Source organism: Thamnophis sirtalis, unplaced genomic scaffold (genome assembly GCF_051295495.1).
Source record: "Thamnophis sirtalis isolate CommonGarterSnake01/CBP01778 unplaced genomic scaffold, rThaSir2_p1.2 scaffold_9, whole genome shotgun sequence".
In the NCBI taxonomy this organism is placed as follows: domain Eukaryota; kingdom Metazoa; phylum Chordata; class Lepidosauria; order Squamata; family Natricidae; genus Thamnophis; species Thamnophis sirtalis.
In genome coordinates, this window is record NW_028261389.1 from 31,428,997 (window position 1) to 31,451,092 (window position 22,096).

The 22,096-nt window shown below is 38.5% G+C and overlaps 1 protein-coding gene across 2 annotated transcripts in view; it reads right to left on the reverse strand.

Annotated features, from left to right (window-relative positions):
* Nucleotides 1–22,096, reverse strand: part of MRTFA (myocardin related transcription factor A) — a 78,473-nt gene that overhangs the window by 6,167 nt on the left and 50,210 nt on the right. For both annotated transcript variants that reach the window (XM_014071670.2, XM_087723210.1), the window contains 10 exons: nucleotides 17,716–17,771; nucleotides 16,303–16,378; nucleotides 8,350–8,511; nucleotides 7,936–8,111; nucleotides 6,482–6,622; nucleotides 5,245–5,489; nucleotides 4,348–4,516; nucleotides 2,358–3,470; nucleotides 1,874–1,969; nucleotides 1,582–1,746 (listed from right to left, as the gene is read on the reverse strand). In XM_014071670.2, the coding sequence (XP_013927145.2) occupies nucleotides 1,582–1,746; nucleotides 1,874–1,969; nucleotides 2,358–3,470; nucleotides 4,348–4,516; nucleotides 5,245–5,489; nucleotides 6,482–6,622; nucleotides 7,936–8,111; nucleotides 8,350–8,511; nucleotides 16,303–16,378; nucleotides 17,716–17,771 (2,399 nt within the window). The remainder of the gene's footprint in view (nucleotides 1–1,581; nucleotides 1,747–1,873; nucleotides 1,970–2,357; nucleotides 3,471–4,347; nucleotides 4,517–5,244; nucleotides 5,490–6,481; nucleotides 6,623–7,935; nucleotides 8,112–8,349; nucleotides 8,512–16,302; nucleotides 16,379–17,715; nucleotides 17,772–22,096) is intronic.

Here is a 22,096-nt window from a genome sequence, read left to right on the forward strand (position 1 = left end):
TGGCTGAAAGTGCAAACTTCCTCTAGAAATATTTAAGAATATACAAATACAAAATACAGCTATTCTGTTAAATACTTTCCATTAATCCAGATGGAATGTCAACCAGGAAAATTAAGCTTTTTTTTCCCCTAGAAAGGCATCACTTAGCTTAAAGATTTCAAAAACAACTAAATTTCATTTCAGTATGAAACTACCCCTGTTTCTTGAGAACTGACCTATAGTCTCTATTCAATCCTGTTCCACACTATTACATCTATTGCATCCAGCCATCCACCCCCACACCTGCTCATTTGACTCCCTTTCTCCACTAATTCTGGGCAGCTTACAAGGTAAGCAACCCCTCTCCCTCCAAAAAAACAAGTTGAAAATGCAGTAGGAACAATAAGCAATTTGGAGCATCTGCCCATCTGTCATGGAAAACATACACAAAGTCTCCCAAATATATCCAGCAAGCAAGTCCTTTCACCCTAAACGAAGACATGGGAAAACAGCAAGATCTTTAGCCTTCCTGAATGCCATCAGGATGGAAGCCACCTACAGTTGAGGAGCATCCCTTTCCAGAGAACAGACATGGTGACGTAGAAGATATGCCTCTTAGATCCCAACAGATGGTATTATTAAATCAAGGGGACCAAGAATGTGCCCACTGTTGGCCCTTGCCAGCTGAACAGAAATCATGGGCAATAAGACAGTTCTTCAAATAAATAGCTTCATGCCAAATAGTGCTCTACAGGTGATAACCAACACATCAAATCACCCAGAAGCATATTGACAACTAGTGCAGCTTGCAAAGCAGGGGTGTTGTGTGGACACTGGGCATCTCCATACTGGGCATTCAGGCCCGGTTGAAGCTTTTGAGTGGTCTCCAGGGGAGGCCTCAAGTAGAATGGTAAGAGGTGGTTAGGCATGAGTGACTGTCTGAAGGGCCCCTTGATCCAGAAAGAGACACCACTGGCATCACCAGATAGAACTGTGCAAAGACCTTCTTGGTAACCTGACAACTACTCTTCAACTAGGAAGTCTGAATTCAAAAAGATCCTCATACGCACTGCTCTCAAATGGGGAAGTACAACTCCACCAAATGCAAAGACTAAGATCTAAATGTCTATGGAGAGTCTCAGTCATCAAGGTCATGGTTGTTCCAAAGATGCTTTTTCAAAAGGGAACTGGACTTGTTTTTCCCTGAAGCTGTTTCGCTTCTCATCCAAGAAGCTTCTTTGGTTCAGAACAGAAGAAGCTTCTTGGATGAGAAGTGAAATGCCTTCAAGGAAAAACAAAGTCGAGTTGCCTTTTGAAAAAGCACCTTTGGGACATCCTAAGATCTAGGTGGTCCTAGCACCCACAGCCACTCAGTCTTGGTAGGAATGGATCAGAGAGAGTTCCTCCCATCCAGCCTACAGGCATCAGGACTAGATCTAGTAGCCTCAATTGGAGGGCCTGGGGTCAAAAGGTATAATTAAGTATCATTAGTGTATGGGATTATGCGGGATCCCCAAACTGGTCAGATGGTCTAATCCAGTGTTTTCATGTAGATATTGAACAAGAGGCTCATCTTATGGTATTGGGACCTGCTGAGAATACCTTTTTTGTCTCACTAGACTGGCCAGTTTTATCAGGAACTCTGGCATTCGGCGGTCCTTTGTGGAAACCATTGAGGAAGAACGGCTGCAAATTGGGAGGTGCAGAAAAAGATAAGATTGTTTGTGGCAGCTGTCCAGTGGCCATTTGCAGACCTGACTTCTGACACTATATAAGAGATAAGAAAAAGAATTAAAGGTCAGATTCTGATTGGTCCATTGGTTTTAAAAAGGAAGATGTATGCACATCAGTATGCAAATCAGGGCTACGGTTAGGGATACAGGTGGTTAGCTACCTTCTGGGTGGACTCCTTTGATGATGGTTCAGGAGATGACGGAGAGTTCTGTATAAGTGGCTTGTTGGGTGCTATTGCAGATGGAGATGACATTCTCTGAAAAAATAATACAGGATTGAATGTTGTTTCAGATGCCTGGGCAAAAGTTAAAGTAGTAGTGCAGCAGAGGGGATTTACTGCACAGGGAAAACAAAAATTGGGCTTGCAAAACCAATGAACTATTTAGAAAATGTAGATAAGGAGGAGCCAATCTAGTTTAAAAAGAACGGACAATTTATGGTTGCTATTACAACAGCATGATTTCATTCTGATAAACTGCTTTCAGCAAGAAACACATGAAGTTTTGTTCAAAACTTTTGTGTGTTAAACTAAATTATTAAACCAACCCTGTTGTTCCAACATTACCTTTACATTAGTATCTTCAACTAATTGTGTGATGGGGGGGAGAGGGAGAGAATGCACAAGAGTTTGCACATTTACTTACTTTCAATGGCAATGAACTGCTTCCCACTTTCTCCTGAGGTGAGAGGCTCTGCCTTTCAGCATTCTGATTGGTCACAGTGAGGACGATGTGAGTGCCTGTGGAATCTGTGATGAGGGTAGGGGGGGAAGCTCCCTTGAGGAAATCACTGAAGCCCCCACCTTGCTGTCCAAGGAAAAAACATGAGGTCTGACATGGTGGCTCAGTTTCAGCAGCTAGCACCTCCTGCTTCACCATCACTGCTTTCTTTGGCACTAAATTTGTATCTGATGTCTCCATTTGGCTGGTGGTCTGTGTGGGTCTTAGTTGGTCAATTTGGCAGTTCAGCTGCTCCACAGATTGGCAACTCAGAAAACCCTTTTCATTCTTGATGGAGGTACCAAAAATAGAAGGCTCACAGACTGTCACTCTTTCTTCTCCGACAGTTGTAGCTGACAGCGGTTGTTGAGACCTCTTTTCTTTTTCCAGCTGCAGCTTTAGCATCTCCACCAACTGCTGTTTCTGTTTTAACATCCGGGTGAGTTCCTCAATCTGCTTATCTTTCTCCTGCAGCATCTGGTCTTTATCCTGGACCTCCATGTCTTTGTTGTTGTTGCTACTGATTATGCTAGACTCCACCCTTGGCATTGCATTTATGCTACTGCAAGTGTTACCTTTGGAACTCTCTTCTTTTACCAAAAATTGGACTGGTGATGCTTGTAGAGTAAGCTGAGTCAGGGGAGAAGTCACCATCTCCCCAAAGGTATCGCCACTGATTGAATTCTCATCTCCAGCACTTATCAGAGAACGTTCAGAGGGAGTGGGTGACACAGGAGGAGTTGAGCCTGTGCTCCCAAACTTCATGACACCATTGCCTGTGACAGTGGCTACAACCACCTCTGCTGAAGTAAGGCCCGTATTGACCAGTGCAGGACCTGTACTCAGCCGAGCAGTTGGGAAAGCTACCACCACTTCAGTAGTCTTCGGGAGAATTGAGGTGTTAGGCTTCGGAGCAGCAAGTACTCGGCTGGTTACACCGTTCTGCTCTTGATAAGCTTTGAGCCGCTCAATTAAATCTGTCTTGGTACCCGACACGGGCAATGCCCTTAACTTCAATTCTTGCTTTAACTCTGCCACCTATCAAACAGTTAGAATTCTATCAGATGTTATATTAGCTAAGACACCCTTAGTTACTAGGACTACATCAAATCACAGCTGGAAGGTAAACCTGGTAGATACATCCTTTCAATTCTTTTTTTTTTAAAGAAAGGTTGCCAAATATTATAAGTCATAAAACAATGAGCACAAAAGTTTCATTTTCAAAGGACAATCCCACCAATAAATAAAACGTATGGTCAGTATCAAACTCATCAATTTCACTGATAGTATCACCATCCACAAACAATGCAATACATAACTTATGCTACATTTTTATTAGTGTGGTTAACAAATTTTGAAGGCAAAGGCAACATATTATTTAAATGAAACGAACTATACCACACTATACCTGTACTATAATTTATAATATTGAATGAACACTGAGACAAGTAATTACATTCTATATTTAGATAAAAGAAAGCAGATGTAAACATACAATTTAGGAATTATATTATCTTAAATCTCATCCAAAATTACCAGAGTTAGTAGTAGTGCTATACGCAAGTAATTACAGCCTAAATGATGCTTCTGTTATTGCAGTGTAATGACAACCCACCCAACAATAATACAACTACAAGATGACTCCTAGATGTACAAACTGGAGATCTTAGTGCTATAGTGCCTCAACCTTAAGGAGAACATTAGGCATTATACACTTACAACATTTATCTATTTTCTAATATTTTATCCTTGTTTTATAGCTGCTGTATTAGTTACCGCATCAGAAGATGGAATCTAAAATACCTTCTCTCACATTTTAAATATCTGCTTTGCTGCATATTCACAATACTGTTTATTTTGCTTGTGTTTTATCTCTAATATTTCTTCTCAAAGCAGCTTAAAAATGCTTGGTTACCTTCATGTCATCAAGGTTAGCAGGGAGAGCCCCAGGTTTGCCTACTGGAGAATTGCTATTTTGTCGCAAGAGCCCATTGGAACCAGAAGAAAGAGAAGATGCGTTGTTGGCAGCGGTGGAAAGACTGCGCATGGCTGGGCTGCTGTTGCCATTCTGTTCTCCTAGAGGCCTGGAGGGGAAAGAAAGAGTGAAATGAATAGCCAGCTGCAAGAAAGTAGCAACAGAAACTCCAGGCTTTGCTTCCACACTTCCCAGAGACGACTGAATATTCCCGGGGGGGGGGAGGGGCGGGGGGGGACGACAGGACCCTTGATGTGATCTAATAATTCAATGATTATAAATTGTACAGGCAAGGTGCCAAGCCCTTAGGTTAAAGCACAATGCAAATAATTGCTGCTGGTTCGGTGTTTGCTTTCAGCTGTACTTTATGATAAATCATTAAAACTTCAGATATTTTCTTCATTATTTATGTTTAAATGCAGTAGAAACAGAAAAATAAATTGTAAAATGAAGAGATCATTATATACCAAATCCGGGTTTGTTTGTTTTTTCCTTTCCATATATTGAATCGCCGCTTACTTAAGCTTTGAAGTTCTCTTTTAAAATTTTTGTACTTAAATCGGGTCTTTAGAGTAAAAGTTGGTAATTATTTCATCCAGTTTCAATGCTCTGTCCACGAACCATTCCAGCACAAATCTTACAGTCCCAGTTGTCCGAGGAGGAGGAGGAGGAGGAGGAGGAGGAGGAGGAGGAGGAGGAGGAGGAGGAGGAGGAGAAGAAGAAGAAGAAGAAGAAGAAGAAGAAGAAGAAGAAGAAGAAGAAGAAGAAGAAGAAGAAGAAGAAGAAGAAGAAGAAGAAGAAGAAGAAGAAGAAGAAGAAGAAGAAGAAGAATCTTACTTTGGTGGAGCTGGGAGGATGGTTTGATAGTTGTAGTGCTGTTGATTAAGGATCTGGAGCTGCAAAAAGAGCTGTTGTTGCTGCAGGATTTTGGCATAAGATGAATCCATGGGGGGAGCTCCTTTATCCTGTTTTTGGTCCGGTGGAATATACTGGTGATATTTCAGCTTCTTGACTTTTGGTTTCGGCTCCTTGGATTTTTTGCTACGCTGGGACTTCTCACATGAAGATTTTGGCTGGCTTTGCTATTTGAAAGAAAAAAATAGGTGGTTCAGGATAGGATGGTGGCATAATAAATATAAAGAGTTACATTTTGAGAAATGATTGGGTAGTTTAATATCTTCCATACAATTTCTTCATTCTACTTATCTGCCATAATAAATGTAAACCTATTAAACAAGTATAACAACTGCTAGCTTTTAACTAGTCCAGGAGTCTCCAAACGTGGCAGCTTGAAGACTTGTGAACTTCTGGGAGTTGAAGTCCACAAGTCTTAACGTTGCCAAATTTGGAGACTCCTGGACTAGTATAATGCTACTCTTAATACATACCAATTATATTATCTACATTAATGCAGTGAACCTGCATGAACAATCCTTAGACCAATTAATAGAACATCAACCCTCCATAAATTAGACTAGCCCCCACTCTAACACTCTTTAGGGAAGGTCCTGCCAGTGGGCCTGGGGAGCCCATTAAATGGCTGGCATAAATGTGTGTGGTTGCCAATAATTATTTATTTCTTTTATATTGTACTTGTATGTCCTGTAAGCTGTCTTGAGTTGCCATGTGCAAGTAGGAGACAATAAATAAATGTCTAATGCAATTTCATATTAATTACATTTCTATTTTATACATGTATAAAATCCAGGGCATTTATCTGTCAATATTCCATAGACTTCATCATATTCCAAACTGACAGAAAAAAGAGAATGATACAGCAAAGGAAACACATGTCATCAAACTGGATACGTAAGTGAAAAAAAACCCCATGCTGTTACTAAACTATATTATTTAATGAGCCGCATGATACTAATCTACTAGCAAAAAAAGGATCCTAATGTATCACTATCTTAACTCTTTACTTAATAAGGAATTGAAAACGGCACTGAAAGGTTGATTCATGATCCTGATCAAGGCCAAGTTACTCAGTATCTCACCTAATCGTTAAAAGGAAACCCTTGGCATCACAGACTTCTTGGCTGATTGTAGTACTTAGCCCTAACACAAAAGGTACCTTTATAAGAGTTGGAAGAGGTTTGGCAGCAGGAGGAGCAATTCCATTAGTGAGATTCAGAGGCACTGGAGGTGGCGGCTGTGGCAAGGGGGTTGGAGGCTGTTCAGTGCAGTCTGTGCTGATTTTTAACTGGCACACAATCTGTAAAGTAGAGGAATATGAATATGCCCAGATGAATTTTCAGAAGACAGAATAAGCCGTTAGCAGGTGACTTCTACAGTAACATGAAAAGGCAGACAATTGCTCGGTTACATTTGTGTATTGCAAAATATAGATATGTGGAAAGCCAATTTGCAGAATCAATCCCGCCATATAGCAAGAGAATTTGCTTCTTTCCATGGTCAAATCTGAAGAAAATAGGAATTTATTTTTCCACAAAGTAAAACAACATAAAGGATGTTATTAATATTATTTCAAGATCCAGTTTGAGAACCACTTTGGTGCAGTGGTGAAATCTAAAAAAATTGCCACCATTTCTGTGGGTGTGGCTTGGGGGGTGTTATGTGACAGGGCGTGACCAACAAGTACGGAAAAGATGCTTTAAAAAGTGAGGGGAAATGGTTCCGACGATTGCGTGGATCAGCTGTGAGCCCCGCGATCATCGGACCCTCTTTATTTCACTTTTTAAAGTATTTTGTTTCCTGCTGGTTCAGGCAAATAGGTAGGAAAAAAATCCTTTGCAAAGTGAAATAAAGAGAGCCCGACAATCACGGGGCTCACAGCTGATCTGTGTGATCATCAGAACCATTTTTTTCACTTTTTAAAGCATTTTTGATTACCACTTCCGGCAAATAGGTAGTAAAAAATGCTTTAAAAGGTGAAAAAAAAAGGTTCCATGACAATCAGCTATGCCTGAACCTTCCTCCCCCTCCCACACACACAGTTTTTAAAGCATTTTTACTACCTATTCACTGGAACCGGTAGTAAAAAAAAATACTTTAAAAAGTGGGGGGAAAGGTTAAGATGATCACGTGGCACAGCTGAGTGTCATGGAATCTTTTTATTCCACTTTTTAAAGTTTTTTTTTTTTAACTACTGGTTCGGGTGAACCTTAGATTTTTTTGCTACCACTTCTAGAGAACCAGTCAGAATCGGTAGCATTTCACCCCTGCTTTAATGTAGTGGTGAACGTGCTGGCCTAGAAACCAGGAGACTGGAAGTTCTAGTCCCTTCTTAGGTATAAAAGCCAGCTGGGTGACTTTGGGCCACTCTCTCACAGTCCAACCAACTTCACAGGGTTATTGTTGTAGGGAAAACAGAAGGAAGGAGGAGTATTATGGTTGTTCTCCCCCTAATAAAGGTAGGATTAAAAAAAAAGATTCAGGTATCAAGTGTTTTACTGCTAATAAGCACAAATTCCCATAAGGATCTTTTCTTCCAAGGAAAATACCTTACGTGCCTGAGCTCCTATAATCAAAAAGTGCAGCATGAAGCAACACCTAAGGTGTCCTCACCTGAGTAGGGGATGCCACTGTGGGAGTAGGAACTAAATCATTCATCAGAGCTTCCATTGGGGATGGCACAGATGCCTGGGATTCATGGCTAGCCGGCTGTTCTGGAGACAGAGCATCACTGCTGTCCTCATCGAAGGAGGAATTATCTGCTATATTAGGATAGTTCACTTGACCTACTAAAAACAACAGATGCCAAGTTAATTAATTAAAAACAGAGAGTATGGATCACAGATAACCAGCAGGACATTTCTGGGCCACTATAAAATTCAAAGATGGTGAAAACTTTATGTAACTGGGTTGCACATATATTATTAGCTTCACCAATTTACCAAGTACATTCTGCTTTCCTTAGTTTAAAAAAGGAATAAAAAAAGAAGTTGCCGTTTTATCCACTCCCCTTATCAGCAGGCTTACCAATGAGAGCTTCCTTCAAGCTCGATTCCACAGGCAGAATGTTTTTCTCTACCAATTCCATGGGGCCCGGTCTCTGGGCAATCTTCTCATTGAGATCATCAGCCAATCTAGCCCGCTTCAACTTCAACTGCTTGGCCTGAAGGGAAGGTTCAGCAGAGGTCTCTGCTCAGCAGAAACAACAAAAACATGATTATTTCTTAACTAGGAAACCCATTACAGAAATCAATTCCGTACTTTCTTTTTGGAGAATCTCAAGCAGTACATAAAAAATCAGCCCTAGCTATACTGGTCCTATCATTTCTACCATATTTTTCAGAGTATAAGACGCACCTTTTTCCCTCAAAAAAGAGGGTGAAAATCTGGTTGCGTCTTATACACTGAACACAGCATTTTTGGCCTCCTGAAACCCCATCCCTTTGCAAAATGGCCGTCCATAACCTTTAGGAGGCTTCCAGTGCGCTCCTGGGGGCTGAGGAGGGCAAAAATGAGTGGAAAATGGGTCATTTTTTGCTCTTTTTTGCCCCCTCTCCCCCATCCCCAGGAGCACTCTATAAGCCTCTTAAAGACTATGCATGCCCTTTCTTGACAAAAAACGATCCTGTTTTCACAAAAATGGGCCATTTTTGCTCATTTTGTGCCCCCCCCAGCCCCCAGGAGCACTCTACAAGCCTTCTAAAGGCTACTCATGCCCTTTTTTAAATAAAAAACAGGCCCGTTTTCACAAAAAATGGACCGTTTTTGGGAGGTCTGCAGAGTGCAAAAACTTTTTTTTTTAATTTGCCTATTCAAAATCTTGGTGCGTCTTATATTCCGATGCATTTTATACTACAAAAAATATGGTAAACAATTTTTAAGGCTAACCGAACTGTCCTTCTGATTTGCACCAAAGGCCTGTGTATTCTACTACCTAACCTTGGGAGAAGCCCCAAAGGAGGACACACACAATCAATTTCATTTGTAATAATATCAACTGATAAATGGGAATATAAAATATTGTCATTATCAGTTTAGCCTGATGTCATCTATCAGGATCCCCAAACTGTGCCGTCTCTACAGCAAGATCAACCTTCTGGAGCAAGGTCCAGTTTTAAACCACTCTGTTATGGTTTAGAAGAGCTGTAAAGACCTGACTCTTCAACCAGGTCTTTTAATCAGGAAGAGTAAGACCCCTTGCTTCATCACACTTGCCATCTTTTATTATAATTTCTTTGTTTGATTGTTAGCCGCCCAGAGTTGTTGAGAATTGAGTGGCATACAATATTAATACATTATTGTTGTTGTTTCTTTTATTCATTAAACATGAAACTCAGTCAAGTGAACATTTAAAGATGTGTCACAAATACCACTGACTGGTGCCAATGGTTGATATAGGTTGCTGCCAACGTTATAGATATCAACCTTCTTAAAATATATGATGTTCCGAGTAGCCAGTTTTTTGTAGTTCCACTGGTGTTATTGCAGGAAGCTGCAATTTCTTTATGTGTTTTGTAAAAATTCTTGCATATGGTACCAAGTGTGTTGTTCTTGTTGTTGCTGTTATCTCTTTTATTCATTAAACATGAAACTCAGTCAGTTGAACATATAAAAAATTGTCACAAATACCATTGACTGGTGCTAATAGCTGATACGGGTTGCTGCCAGCGTCCTAGGTATCAACCAAGTATCTTCTTAAAATATATGATGTTCCGAGTAGCAGTTTTTTGCAATTCCTCTGCTGTTATTGCAGGAAGCTACAATTTCTTGATGTGTTTTGTAAATTTTTGGACATGGTACCAAGTGCCCCAATGACAATGGGTATCACTGTTACATGTTTCCTACATAACCGTGTAGTTTCAATGGCCAGGTCACAATATTTCATGATTTTTTTCCAGTTCTTTTTGTTCGACTCTGGCATCTCCTGGTACAGCAATATTAATAAGCTGTATGCTTCGGCTCTCGACAACCTTGATATCTGTCGTGTTCCAAATGATGATCCGTCTGTATTCGAAAGTCCCGCAAGATTTCTCATTTTCTGTAACTTTTCCACTTTGTGATCCCATGACTTTTCAGATACAGGTAGGGTGTATTTTCTACATAATGACCAGTGGATTAATTTTATCAACTTGGACATGTCTCCATTATTGTTGTCGTTGTTGCTGTTGTTGTTATTCACAAACATATGAAATCACAATTGCCAGTTCTTTAGTTGGTGTTGGCTAAGGTCAACACAATGAGTACTTCCCAAGAACCTAGAATCTTATAATGAATTGACATAGCATAGGTGCCGATCTGAGGTGTGTGGCTTATGTAATTGACAAGATACACATTTTGTCAATTTTCTAAGTGCCCTCAATATTTTTGGGTACTGCACCCAATGTGTCAATAACCACCACAGCTGGTTATGCCACAATCTTCAATTTTCAAATGTTGATACTTTGTAATCTCCAATTCTTTGTCTTCTATTCTACCACCCCCTGGTATTGCCACAACAATTATCCATGATTCTTTCTCCTTTTCCTCCTCCTTCACTGATAATCTTATTTTAATTTCATTAATCTCCATTTAATACTATCAAAATTGGAGCTATCACTAATTGTGGAAACAAATTCAAAAGTTTAACTCTTCCTTTTTTTATCCTGAAAATTCCATCATTTTGATTTATTAGATATCCCAGGTTTTCACAAATACTAGAAAGGAAAACATTTTAATGATAAAACATACATAATTTTATATAATTAAAATGCTTTCTTGCTCAATATTTTCTAAATTAAAGCATTCCACCCACTACCAGTAAGATTTAATTTTCTATGCAGGTAATGTATTGTTTTCATTTGTATTTAATCTTCTGTCAATCTACTAGGAACTGATACTACAACAACTAGTCTGTAATTTCCTGTAATTCTTATAGTTACTTATAGTATCACAGAATACAAAGGTTGCAAAGAATGCTGGTGATTACCTAATCCAACTTCCTGCCAATTCAAAACCCACAAATATATATACATCATCCTTGACAGATCTGGCTCCTCTAAGCACCACCACCAAAGAATTTTTTTTCCTTTCCCAGGCAATCTTTTCCACGGTTGAACAGCTCTTAAACATTTTTCAAACTGAAATCTACATTCTTGTAATTAATTTATTTTCTTTCCTATTTTCCAGAATAACTTTAACAATGTTGCACTTGCTCCTAGCTGACAAACCTTCAGGTCCTTAAAAACAACTATCATGTCTCCTTAGAAATCTTCTCTGGGTTAAAGGATCCCAATGCCTCCAGCCATTTCTCATTTTTTTCCTTCCAGGCCCCTTATCCTCTTGGTTATTCTTCTCTGGATACTAGCAATAGCACTTTTATACCATTCCATAGCGCTTTATAGCACTGTGGGCACATTGCCCCCATCAATCTGGGTACTCATTTTCCCAACCTTGGAAGGATGGAAGGCTGAGTCAACCTTGAGCTGATCAGGATCGAACTCCTGGCCATGGGCCGAGTTTGCCTGCAATACTGCATGCTAGCCACTGCACCACCAGGGCTCTTTCCACAATCGTTACTAAATGTCCCTCCTAAAATGCTATTTCCAGAACTGCATGTAATATGCTAGGTGCAGTCTAACTAACCTAGAAAAGGAAGAAACAATGACATCACCCTCCTGGCACTATACTTCGACTGATGAAGCCTAGGACTGCATTTGCTTTCCTCTTTCCCCACAACTGTTATTGGCTCCCCTATTGCTTATGATTAATCAAGCGAGCATGACCCACCACATCCTATACTCATGGTCTCTGATTTTTCCCCCAGACAAAATATATGAATTTGTATTTGTCCTTGTTGAATTGTTTGGGGCCTTTCTTACAGGTTAATTAACTCCTCTTTAAATTTTGATATTGTCCCTTAAGGTGTTTGTTATCTCCCCTGTCTTTGTGTTATCGGGTAACTCGATAACCACATATTTTAACTTTTTACCTAAGTCATTTACCAATATATTGTTAACATATTTATATTAATACAGCACAGGGACTAGGACAGATACCTACAATATATCACTCAACATCTCTTTCCAGCTTGATGAAGAGGCACCAATGTACATTTGGTGGATAAAATTGTCCAACCAACTCACTATTTATTTAATGCTTTACCACCTTTATACTATATTTCTTTACCAAAATCTCATGATTCTGTTGAATATTTTGTTGACAATAAATACAATAAGTCCCCCTCATTTCCACAGTCAACTAAACTGGTCATTCTATCAAAAAAAGGAAATCAAGTTGCTTCATCATGACTTGCTTTTCATAAACCCATGCTGCATTCTGCCAAGCAATATATTCTTTTCTAAATTCCAAGAAAACTGTTTAATAGTCAGCTGGGCTATGATGGGATATGCACCTGCAGGAGCAGTGGGAGAAAGGTTTTGACAACACAAAAATTTCCAAAAAAAAAGAGTCCAGACTAAACAGTTCTGAGCTGGATGGGGGTGGAGAAGTTCATGGTAGCCACATCCCCATCTCATTTCATTTTTCTTTTCATCAACATTGTCCCTGTTAGTTAACATCAGATCTCACTGTCTCTTCTTCTTGAAAAATGAAATTCAACAAGGTCACTGAGGAATTTGAGACAATGTGATGTCTTTCTCAATATTCTTTTTTAAAAAACAGATACTGAAATACTCCCATGATTATATCTCGCTGCCCTGATAACTCTATAAAAGTTAGTAAGAGCATTATGCAGATCTTCTATCTGTCTTGGGAATCTACACAATAACCCTTGCATTCTTACTCAAATGCTATTGACTTACTCAAATGTTCTTCACTCCATGGTCAAATTCCTTATGTGTGCACTTCACATATAAAGACTTTCTTTTTCCCTATTCCTTTTGGGTAAGTGATACCTTCCGATTTTCAGTTGTTGCTTTCATATCCTGATTTCAGTCTGGTTCCCACTACTTCACATAATAATGTTTCCCAGAACTCTTCTTCCTTCCACACAGAATTCATTGGAGAGCTGGCAAGATCAAACTTACAAGACACTTTTCAGTCAGATTTGGGGGAGAAGCTAAACATCTTAGTAATCTTCCACTTTTCAAAGAATCCAATTGGCAGCACTGCTCAACTATGACTCCCAGTATTTTCTCTTTTCTTGGATCAAACAGAAAGCTGTGAAGAAACCACTACCTGTGACCCTCCACTCTCCTTCACTCTCCTGCCCAGTTCACTGCCTTGCAATTTCTCCAACAGTTGCATTTCCAGTGCCATTTGTTCTCACAAACACTAGCAGACAGAGTAGGATTAAAGAACCTTGAATATCTTTTAGTTTTATTCCAAATTCATGCCCTGGGAAAACAACACAGCTTCTTTTGATAAATGGTCCAGCCAAGATTGCTGCTTCAGTCCCTCTCAGTAGAGAGGATCTGATCACCTTACATTCCTTACATCATGCATAGGCAGATATTACTCCCATTGCAAAGTCTGTACAGTCGCCTTTGCTGCTCTGAGGCTTCGCAGGTGGTTTTCATCCAAGCGTTCCTAAAGATCATCAATAATGAGATTCTGGAAATTATTCTGAGGCTCTAAAATATAATATCTCATTTGACGGATTTGGACTTTTGTCTCAGATTCCTCTAATTCTCCACAGTTTGGCATGTTTTAATCTGGGATGCTTTCTAGTGTTTATAACTCTCTGCAAGCACTGCTTGTATCCAATTCAAAAATTCCCCATCTTCATTGATCAGCTGAGAACTGGATTTTGTCTTTAGAACTTTCAGCTTCTCCTCAAATGAACATTTAGATTATACTTGTAGCATACGTAGTTTTCGTCATCTTGCAGAAAAAAAACAAAGAAAGCATCTTCCCTTCAGTACTGGAGAGCAGAACCCCCTATTTCCATGTCTTCCTGACAAATGAAAACAATTTTTAAGAAGGGCCTTCCCCCTGGACTTTCTTAAACTTCTGTTCATTTTTATTTGCTTGATCATTGTGCTACTTCTTAGAGCTATTAAAAAATTGTGTTACATTGGCCATTTTATACTCTGTTCCCCCCAAAAATCTTAGGAATACGTGATATAATTTTTGCTACATTATATGTAATTATTTCAGAATTCAGTGTAAAAATGATTTAGTTTCTTGTTCTCATTCTTTTCATCATTCCCTTAAATGTCTTTTCATCAGCAATAACAATCCAACCTTCATACCAATTTCATCTCTTGTTAGCATACTATTATTAGCAATGAGTACTTTGAAATCCTTTTTGCATCTCTTGAGCATCTCTTCACAGAAAACAGTGTGTGTTTTGTTCTCATTTGGCCATAATCCAAATTCTAGAGGAAGCCATTTTTCTAATAGCTTCCTTGACATCGTTAATCATGCAGATGACCTCTTGTATTTGATAGTACATTTCCTGATCTGTTTATATTTTAGGCGAGCCTATATTACTAACTTTCTTTTTCAACTTCCTTTTTCTGAAAAATTTGAGACACTTCTTCTTTTGAAGAAAAAGATGCTTCTTCTTTTGTAAAGTGATACGGCTGTGGTAGAATCTCCAACTACAATGGAGGGAGGTCTTAAGACTAGCTTAAAGTTCTGGCACTGCAAAAAGTGGCATAAGCCCGCCTTTCCCCAGAATTCCTGAAGCCTTATCTGACTATTCTCATGGTAAGATTCTTGTAACATAGATAAAGGTAAAGGTTCCCCTCGCACATATGTGCTAGTCGTTCCCAACTCTAGAGGGCGGTGCTCATCTTAGTTTCGAAGCCGAAGAGCCAGTGCTGTCCGAAGACGTCTCTGTGGTCACCTGCCTGGCATGACTAAATGCCGAAGGCGCACAGAACGCTGTTACATTCCCACCAAAGGTGGTTCATATTTTTATATTTGCATTTTTACGTGCTTTCAAACTGCTAGGTTTGCAGAAGCTGGGACAAGTAATGGGAGCTCACTCAGTTATGCGGCACTAGGGATTAGAACGGCCAAACTGCCAACCTTTCTGATCAACAAGCTCAGCATTTTAACCACTGAGTCACCACTGAACCACCAAAGGTGGTTCCTATTTTTCTACTTGCATTTTTACATGTTTTCAAACTGCTAGGTTAGCAGAAGCTGGGACAAGTAACGGGAGATTATTCCATTACACGACGCTAGGGATTTGAACCACCAAACCTTTCTGATCAACAAGCTCAGCGTCTTAGCCACTAAGCCACTGCGTCCCTGTGTAACATAGGTAACTAGCAATAAAGTTATTTATTTAAACCTATTTAAAGATCTCTGAGTAACATAAATAACTAATAATAAAGCTTCTGCTTGTGTCTATTCACAACTGGTTCTTTTTGCTTACACCTGACAGCCCTTCTGGACAATTTTCAGATCTGCTAACCTTGTAAAACAAAATGCTTTAAAACTTCACAAAAAGTTCTAAAAAATGTTTAATACAGAATAAATTGCTAATTCAAACTAACAGTTAAGAAACTTTTTAAAGATGTATAACAAGGTAAGGGTTATGCCAGAGTTTTAGCATAGATTTCTGTTCTTACAATGACCTAACCACATGCTGATGGAAAGCCCACCAGCGGCATATAAACCCAGCATCTTCCCCTTCATATACTTCAGCAATATGTATAACTATTATATCAACAGGCAGAATCTGGTAGCATGTTACAACTGGCAGTTTATTACAAATATTACAATAATGGGGATTTTTCTCTACTATAAAAATAGAACTAATGCTTTTATTCTTTAACAATAATTACATTCTTCACAGTCAACCAGTTTTCCAAGACCAACAGCAATGTATCTAGAAAACTACCTTAAAATATTATCCCAAAAGTTGCAATACTGATATTGCAAGAGTTATTTAGGCAAGCAGTACTTCGCTCTCACTTTATTAGCCTATCCATTTCTAAATGAACAGAAGTGATTCATGAGAACAATGAATGTCCAGTTTGTATCTTTTCAAAAACTTACTAAGCAACCATACACCAGGGACTGTACCTTCTAGAATGTGCATCCTCACCAACTCTGACCTCTCTGGCCGGGACCGGATCTTCCGTTTCAAGTAATCCTCTGTCTGCAAAACACAGAAAAATGCATTCTAAACCTCAATGAAGTCACAAGGCTAAATATGGAGCATGCAAGATTTTCCTGTTAAAATTCATCATGAGATTCTTAAGTAGAAGAAATAACCCTGCCTCACATCTTCAGCAGCTATGCTGCTAAAGAATGGAAGAAGCAAATGGTCCATCATATCACTTCACTTACATTGCATGAGCGCACAGCATTTAATCAGAGACTGAAAACCGTGAGGGAAATGAAGCACAGAGTTTCCAACACTGCTGTTTGAAATGCATAGGATATATTAATTGTCTATGTTCACATTCTACGGACAAGGACACTTAAATCAGCCTTCATTCCAGATTACATACCGTATTTTCGGAGTATAAGACGCACCTTTCCCCTCCAAAAAAGAGGATGTGTCCTATACACTGAACACAGCACTTTTGACCTCCTAAATGCCGTCCCATTCGCAAAAATGGATATGCAGAGGGTTTGGGAGGCCTGCAAAGTATTCCTGGGGGCTGAGGAGGGCAAAAATAAGCAAAAAACATGCCAAATTCTTTGCTTGTTTTTCCCCCCAGCCCCCAGGAGCACTCTACAAGCCTCCCAAAGGCTATGCATGCTCTGTTTTGTTTTGTTTTTTTGTGCAAAAAGCAGGCCTGTTTTCACAAAAAATGAGCTGTCTTTTTGCTCATTTTTGCCCCCAGCCCAGCCCACAGGAGCATTTTACAGGCCTCTCTAACTCTCTACATACCCCGTTTTTCACAAAAACAAGGCGTGCAGCGGGTTTGGGAGGCCTGCAGAGTGCAAAAATTTTCTTTTTAATTTACCTCTTCAAAATCTTGGTGCATCTTATACTCTGGTGCGTCTTATACTCTGAAAAATACGGTACATATCACTATATAACAAATGTAAAGGTTTTGACTGAAATTATAATTCCCCACACATTTTAGTTTTAAAACAAGCCAAGCCAATAGTCACTGCATTAACTCCTCAGCAAACTCATTGAAGATCTTTATGATTGTAGCCCAAGTTATGGTATTTTTACTGAGTTTATTTCTCAGGAACCAGAAATTGTTCCACTTACATTTATATTAGCAGACAGTTAATAACACAGAAGCAGTCAGTTGGATCAAATTAGATGCAGGATTACCGAAGGGGTTCTACCTCTCTGCCACAGGCATCCTAGACTCTAATTCTATTAATAATGTTACCATTTCAATCGCATTGCATATAATGTATAAGATAAAATAATCCAAAAGAATGGAGGCCTCTATTTGGAAAAATCAGAGATCAAATCTGAAAAAAGATGCTACAGATGCTAAGCATTAAAAGTTCAGTTGTGCTTACCCTGGCCCGCTCCAAACTTCTTCTTTGTTCATGAAATGCAGCTGGACTTTTCAGAGCTGTTGAAAGACAGCAACTCAATTACACAGCTTAATTTCTCACATATATAAATATTTATTGTTAACAATCATTAAAATCATTTGGACAAGATACTGAAGACAGCTATTTTGACCTATGCTCAACTGTATCCTGCTCTGATTTAATCTACATTGTTGTATTTTGCCAACCTAAACCAATGATGAAGTTTACTGTCTGATCACTAAAATACTGGACCTAAATGTAGGCCGATTAGCAAAGTACACATCAAGGGAAGGAGCTAGTGAATTATTTCAGCAAGAAAATATTTGTTTACCTGAGAAATTTATATATACCATATTTTTTCAGAGTATAAGATACACTGGAGTATAAGATGCACCAAGATTTTGAAGATTTTGAAGGCGAATTAAAAAAAAGTTTTTGCACTCTGCAAACCTCCCCAAAACAGCTCATTTTTTTGCAAAAACGGGCCCATTTTTTGTCAAAAAAAAAAAAGGGCATGCATAGCCTTTAGGGGGCTTGTAAAGTGCTCCTGGGGGCGACCCCCCCAAAAAACAAGCAAAAAACCCAGCCAGTTTTTCACTCATTTTTGCTCTTCCCAGCCCCCAGGAGCACTCTGGAAGCCTCCTAAAGGCCATTTTTCAAACGGGGGCAGGATTCCGGGAGGCCAAAAACGCTATATTCAGTGTATAATTTGCACCCAGATTTTGACCCTCTTTTTTGAGGGAAAAAGGTGGTCATACTCTGAAAAATACGGTAATCATATATAAAGATATATAAAGTCTTCTAAAAATATCTGATGATAATATAATCCCATGTATTTGGATTTAATCATTTACAGAAAGAAAATACAAATAAGTGAGGAATACACTTTAAGCATGTTTAATTAGCAAGATAAAGGTGGCAGAAAATTTAAGAATTAAGTTCAAAAATGAATATATTTCTTTTCACAGTGGGCAATTGCCAAAATAACTCCTATTTTAAACCACTGAGCCCCCCTACTTAGCAGTATGCAAGTTTTGGAAGAATCCTCTGGCATGGCTTACTCTGTCAGAATTTAATAAATTCACATTGGTTGGGGGGGGGGGAAATGGTTGGCAATAATTTTTTCTCAGTACATTATCATCGGAGGCAGAATAAAATTCAGCTCTCTGCTTTTACCACTCCAAGCAGAAAAGAATGTAGAAGAATACACCACAGAGCTATTTATTTTGCTGAATAAACTGGTGATGGGAATTTTTATATCAGTAAACTGAGCAGCTCATATTGTTTCATTATACATAGTGAAAAAAATCTGACATTTACTTAGTAGACTAATAGGCATTTATTCATTAACCATTTGGGGGGAAATCTGACTGGATCTACCTTGAGTAAAAAGCAAAAAGGAAGAGAAAACTATAACTAATATCCATTTAGAAGAGATATTCTCGTATTATCTTCTGAAACAATAATATAAACTAATTTTATTTAGGTGAAACCAATTTCTGGTTTAGAAAGGCTTGCTAATGAACATAGTTGCTGTACTATGAATGAACCAACAGTTAAGATAAAATTAAGTATTCTATTGTAACCAATGGGAGAAATGTTTATAGTGAAATAAAAATATAGAATGAATTTTTGGGGGAGGTGAATATTCTAGGAGGGAATCTTAACTGAATGCTATAATTCAGCTCATAAAAATACCATCTATTGCAAGTATGCATTCCAAAAGGCTTCCAATGTAGAAGGAAGATGTTGCAATGGCATGTGAGAACAACCTTGGGAAACAAAGTGAAGATCTGCACCCAGGCCAATAGTCAGATAAGAGGCAGCTTAGCCAATAGAAGAAATACGAGTGTGACAAACTAGTTTCTTGTGCCATAAAGATGACAGAGGAGAAATATACTTTTCAGACATGGATGATTCTGTTGATAAAACTTTACAATAAAATATAGTTGGTTCACCTGAGTCTGCTTCTTGTATGGAGTATTGCCCAAGACTAATAAGGCAAATCAAGTGGCTTGTATGATTGTCCTTGTTGCTGAGGCTTTTGAGTTTTATATACAGGTAGTCCTCAACTTACGACCACAATTGAGCCCAAAATTTCCATTGCTAAGCAAGTTAAGTGAATTTTGCCCCATTTTATGACTTTTCTTGTCACAATTGTTCAGTAAATTAGTGCAGTTAGTAAGACAGTTGTCCAATAAATCTGGCTTCCCCATTGACTTTGCTTGTCAGAAGTTGCAAAAGATGGTTATATGACTTTGGAACACTGCAACCATCATAAATACATGCTAGTTGCCAAGCGTCCAAATTTTGATTACATGTCCATGACTTATGACCGCAACGGTCATAAGTGTCACTTTTTCCGGTGCTGTAGTAACTTTGGTCATTAACCAAATGGCTATGAATCAAAGACTACCTGTAGTTGATTTGTAATGCTGCATACTGCTTGGAGTCACTGTATGCCATATATATCTATTTAGAAAATAAATAGACAGACACATTCTGAAGTAAGAGGTGAGAAATGATGGATGCTAATACTGCAGATGGCTTCCTTGCTACTGAAGGCCCAACATTCCTGTAGTTTCTGAAATACATGAGCACAGCCAATTTGATTCCACTACAGAATACATTTCCTACCTACTGGGAAACCTTTTGTTACATTCAAATTGTATTCAATTTGTGGGGTTATGGCCAAAGCAAGCTAAGGAATGATGCATTGGGCACAGAATCATATCATAAAACAGGCAATCAGGATGTCCCCATTTTTTCCTGGTTTGTTTTTTGGGGGGAGGAGAGGTGGGATAGAAAAAGACTTCTGTCATAGTTTTGCCATGATTCTCATCCCAACACTTCCAATTTTCAATAACAGCACCACTGAAATTTGGCAACATGTTCTGACATGATTCCAGAGGTTACAGAAAAAAGGAGATTCAAAGGCCGTATGTAGTCATGGAGCTGTGGTCCCATATTTTATAAACAAATGGATTTCAGCAATGTGGCCTGTTCACTTTTCCAAATCATCCAGAAGATAATTAACTAGCAAACCACCATTTAGCAAACACCCCAAAGGGAAATGCTTTCATACCCTCATGAGAATTTCTTTGGAAAAACACTCTGGTTTATAATTCTTTCTAGTGCTGGCTCTGTGACAAAGAAAATTTCGTACTTGACTTTTAAAAATACCAAAAATGAACAAGTTTCTCTCTATTTTTCCCAAAACATTTTCACAAACGAAGACAGAATCTGAAAAGAATCAGTGAATATGTATTATCAGTTTCCATCCATTTTTCTTGGCTGCATAAAAAGGACATAATAAATGGCCCAGAAATGTAAAAACAACTTTATACCATGTCAGTTATAAAGCTGAAAGGCTTTTTAAAAGCATGACCTTAATATACTTTTTAGTTATAAGTAGGAAGTTATGAACTGCAGTAACCCATGTTTGGCTATTCTAGTTTAACTTTTGTTTAACTTTTTCAAGTTTAGTTTTTTAAGTATGCTTCTTTAGGATTGAGAATAAGATTAAAGCAACCTATTGAATGTTGCTAAACAACATAGAAAAACAATTAAGTATAGATTTTACTGGCTAATAAGCAGATAGTCTTAAGTTCTACTCGATTCTGATTTCATGCCATGTTTTCTAGGGAATTAGAGAAAAATACAACACATAAATGTTTTAACTTAAAAATTGAAATGTAATTTAAAAATCAGACACAGCAGCATGATGATTCTTAATCAAGGGAAATGAGTCCTGTGGCATATGCAGTACAGCTGAATTAACATCTCCCAACATTTCTCATTACAGATAATCCTTCAATTACAACAGTTCATTCAAAGTTACAACAGCAGTGAAAAAAGTGATTTATGGCTGTTTTTCACACTTACAACCGTTGCAGAATTCCCATGGTCATGTGACCAGTATTTAGATGCTTGGCGATATTTAGGTTGGTTGCAGTGTCCCTGGGCCATGTGATCACCTTTTGCGACCTTTTCACAAGTGAAGTCAACGGGGAAGCCAGATTCAATTAAAAACTATGAGAAATGCAGGGATTCATTGAACAAGTGTGGCAAGAAAGGTCGTAAAATGGGGAAAAACTCACTTAACATTTGTCCCAATTTTGGGCTCAATTGTGGTCGTAAGTCGAGAACTACTACTATGTATTATTTAGTTCCCCCAAAATGTCTCATTCTTGATTCACTGAATTTTGCATAACCTTTCACATCACCATTAAAGATGTAGACTTCCAACAAAATATTGGAGCATGAACTATTCTTCTTCTGGTTCTTAGGCAGCAATATCTAACTATGGTTTTTTGTTATATAAATAAGAAAAATATATATTTTTAAATATCAATCTTTCAAA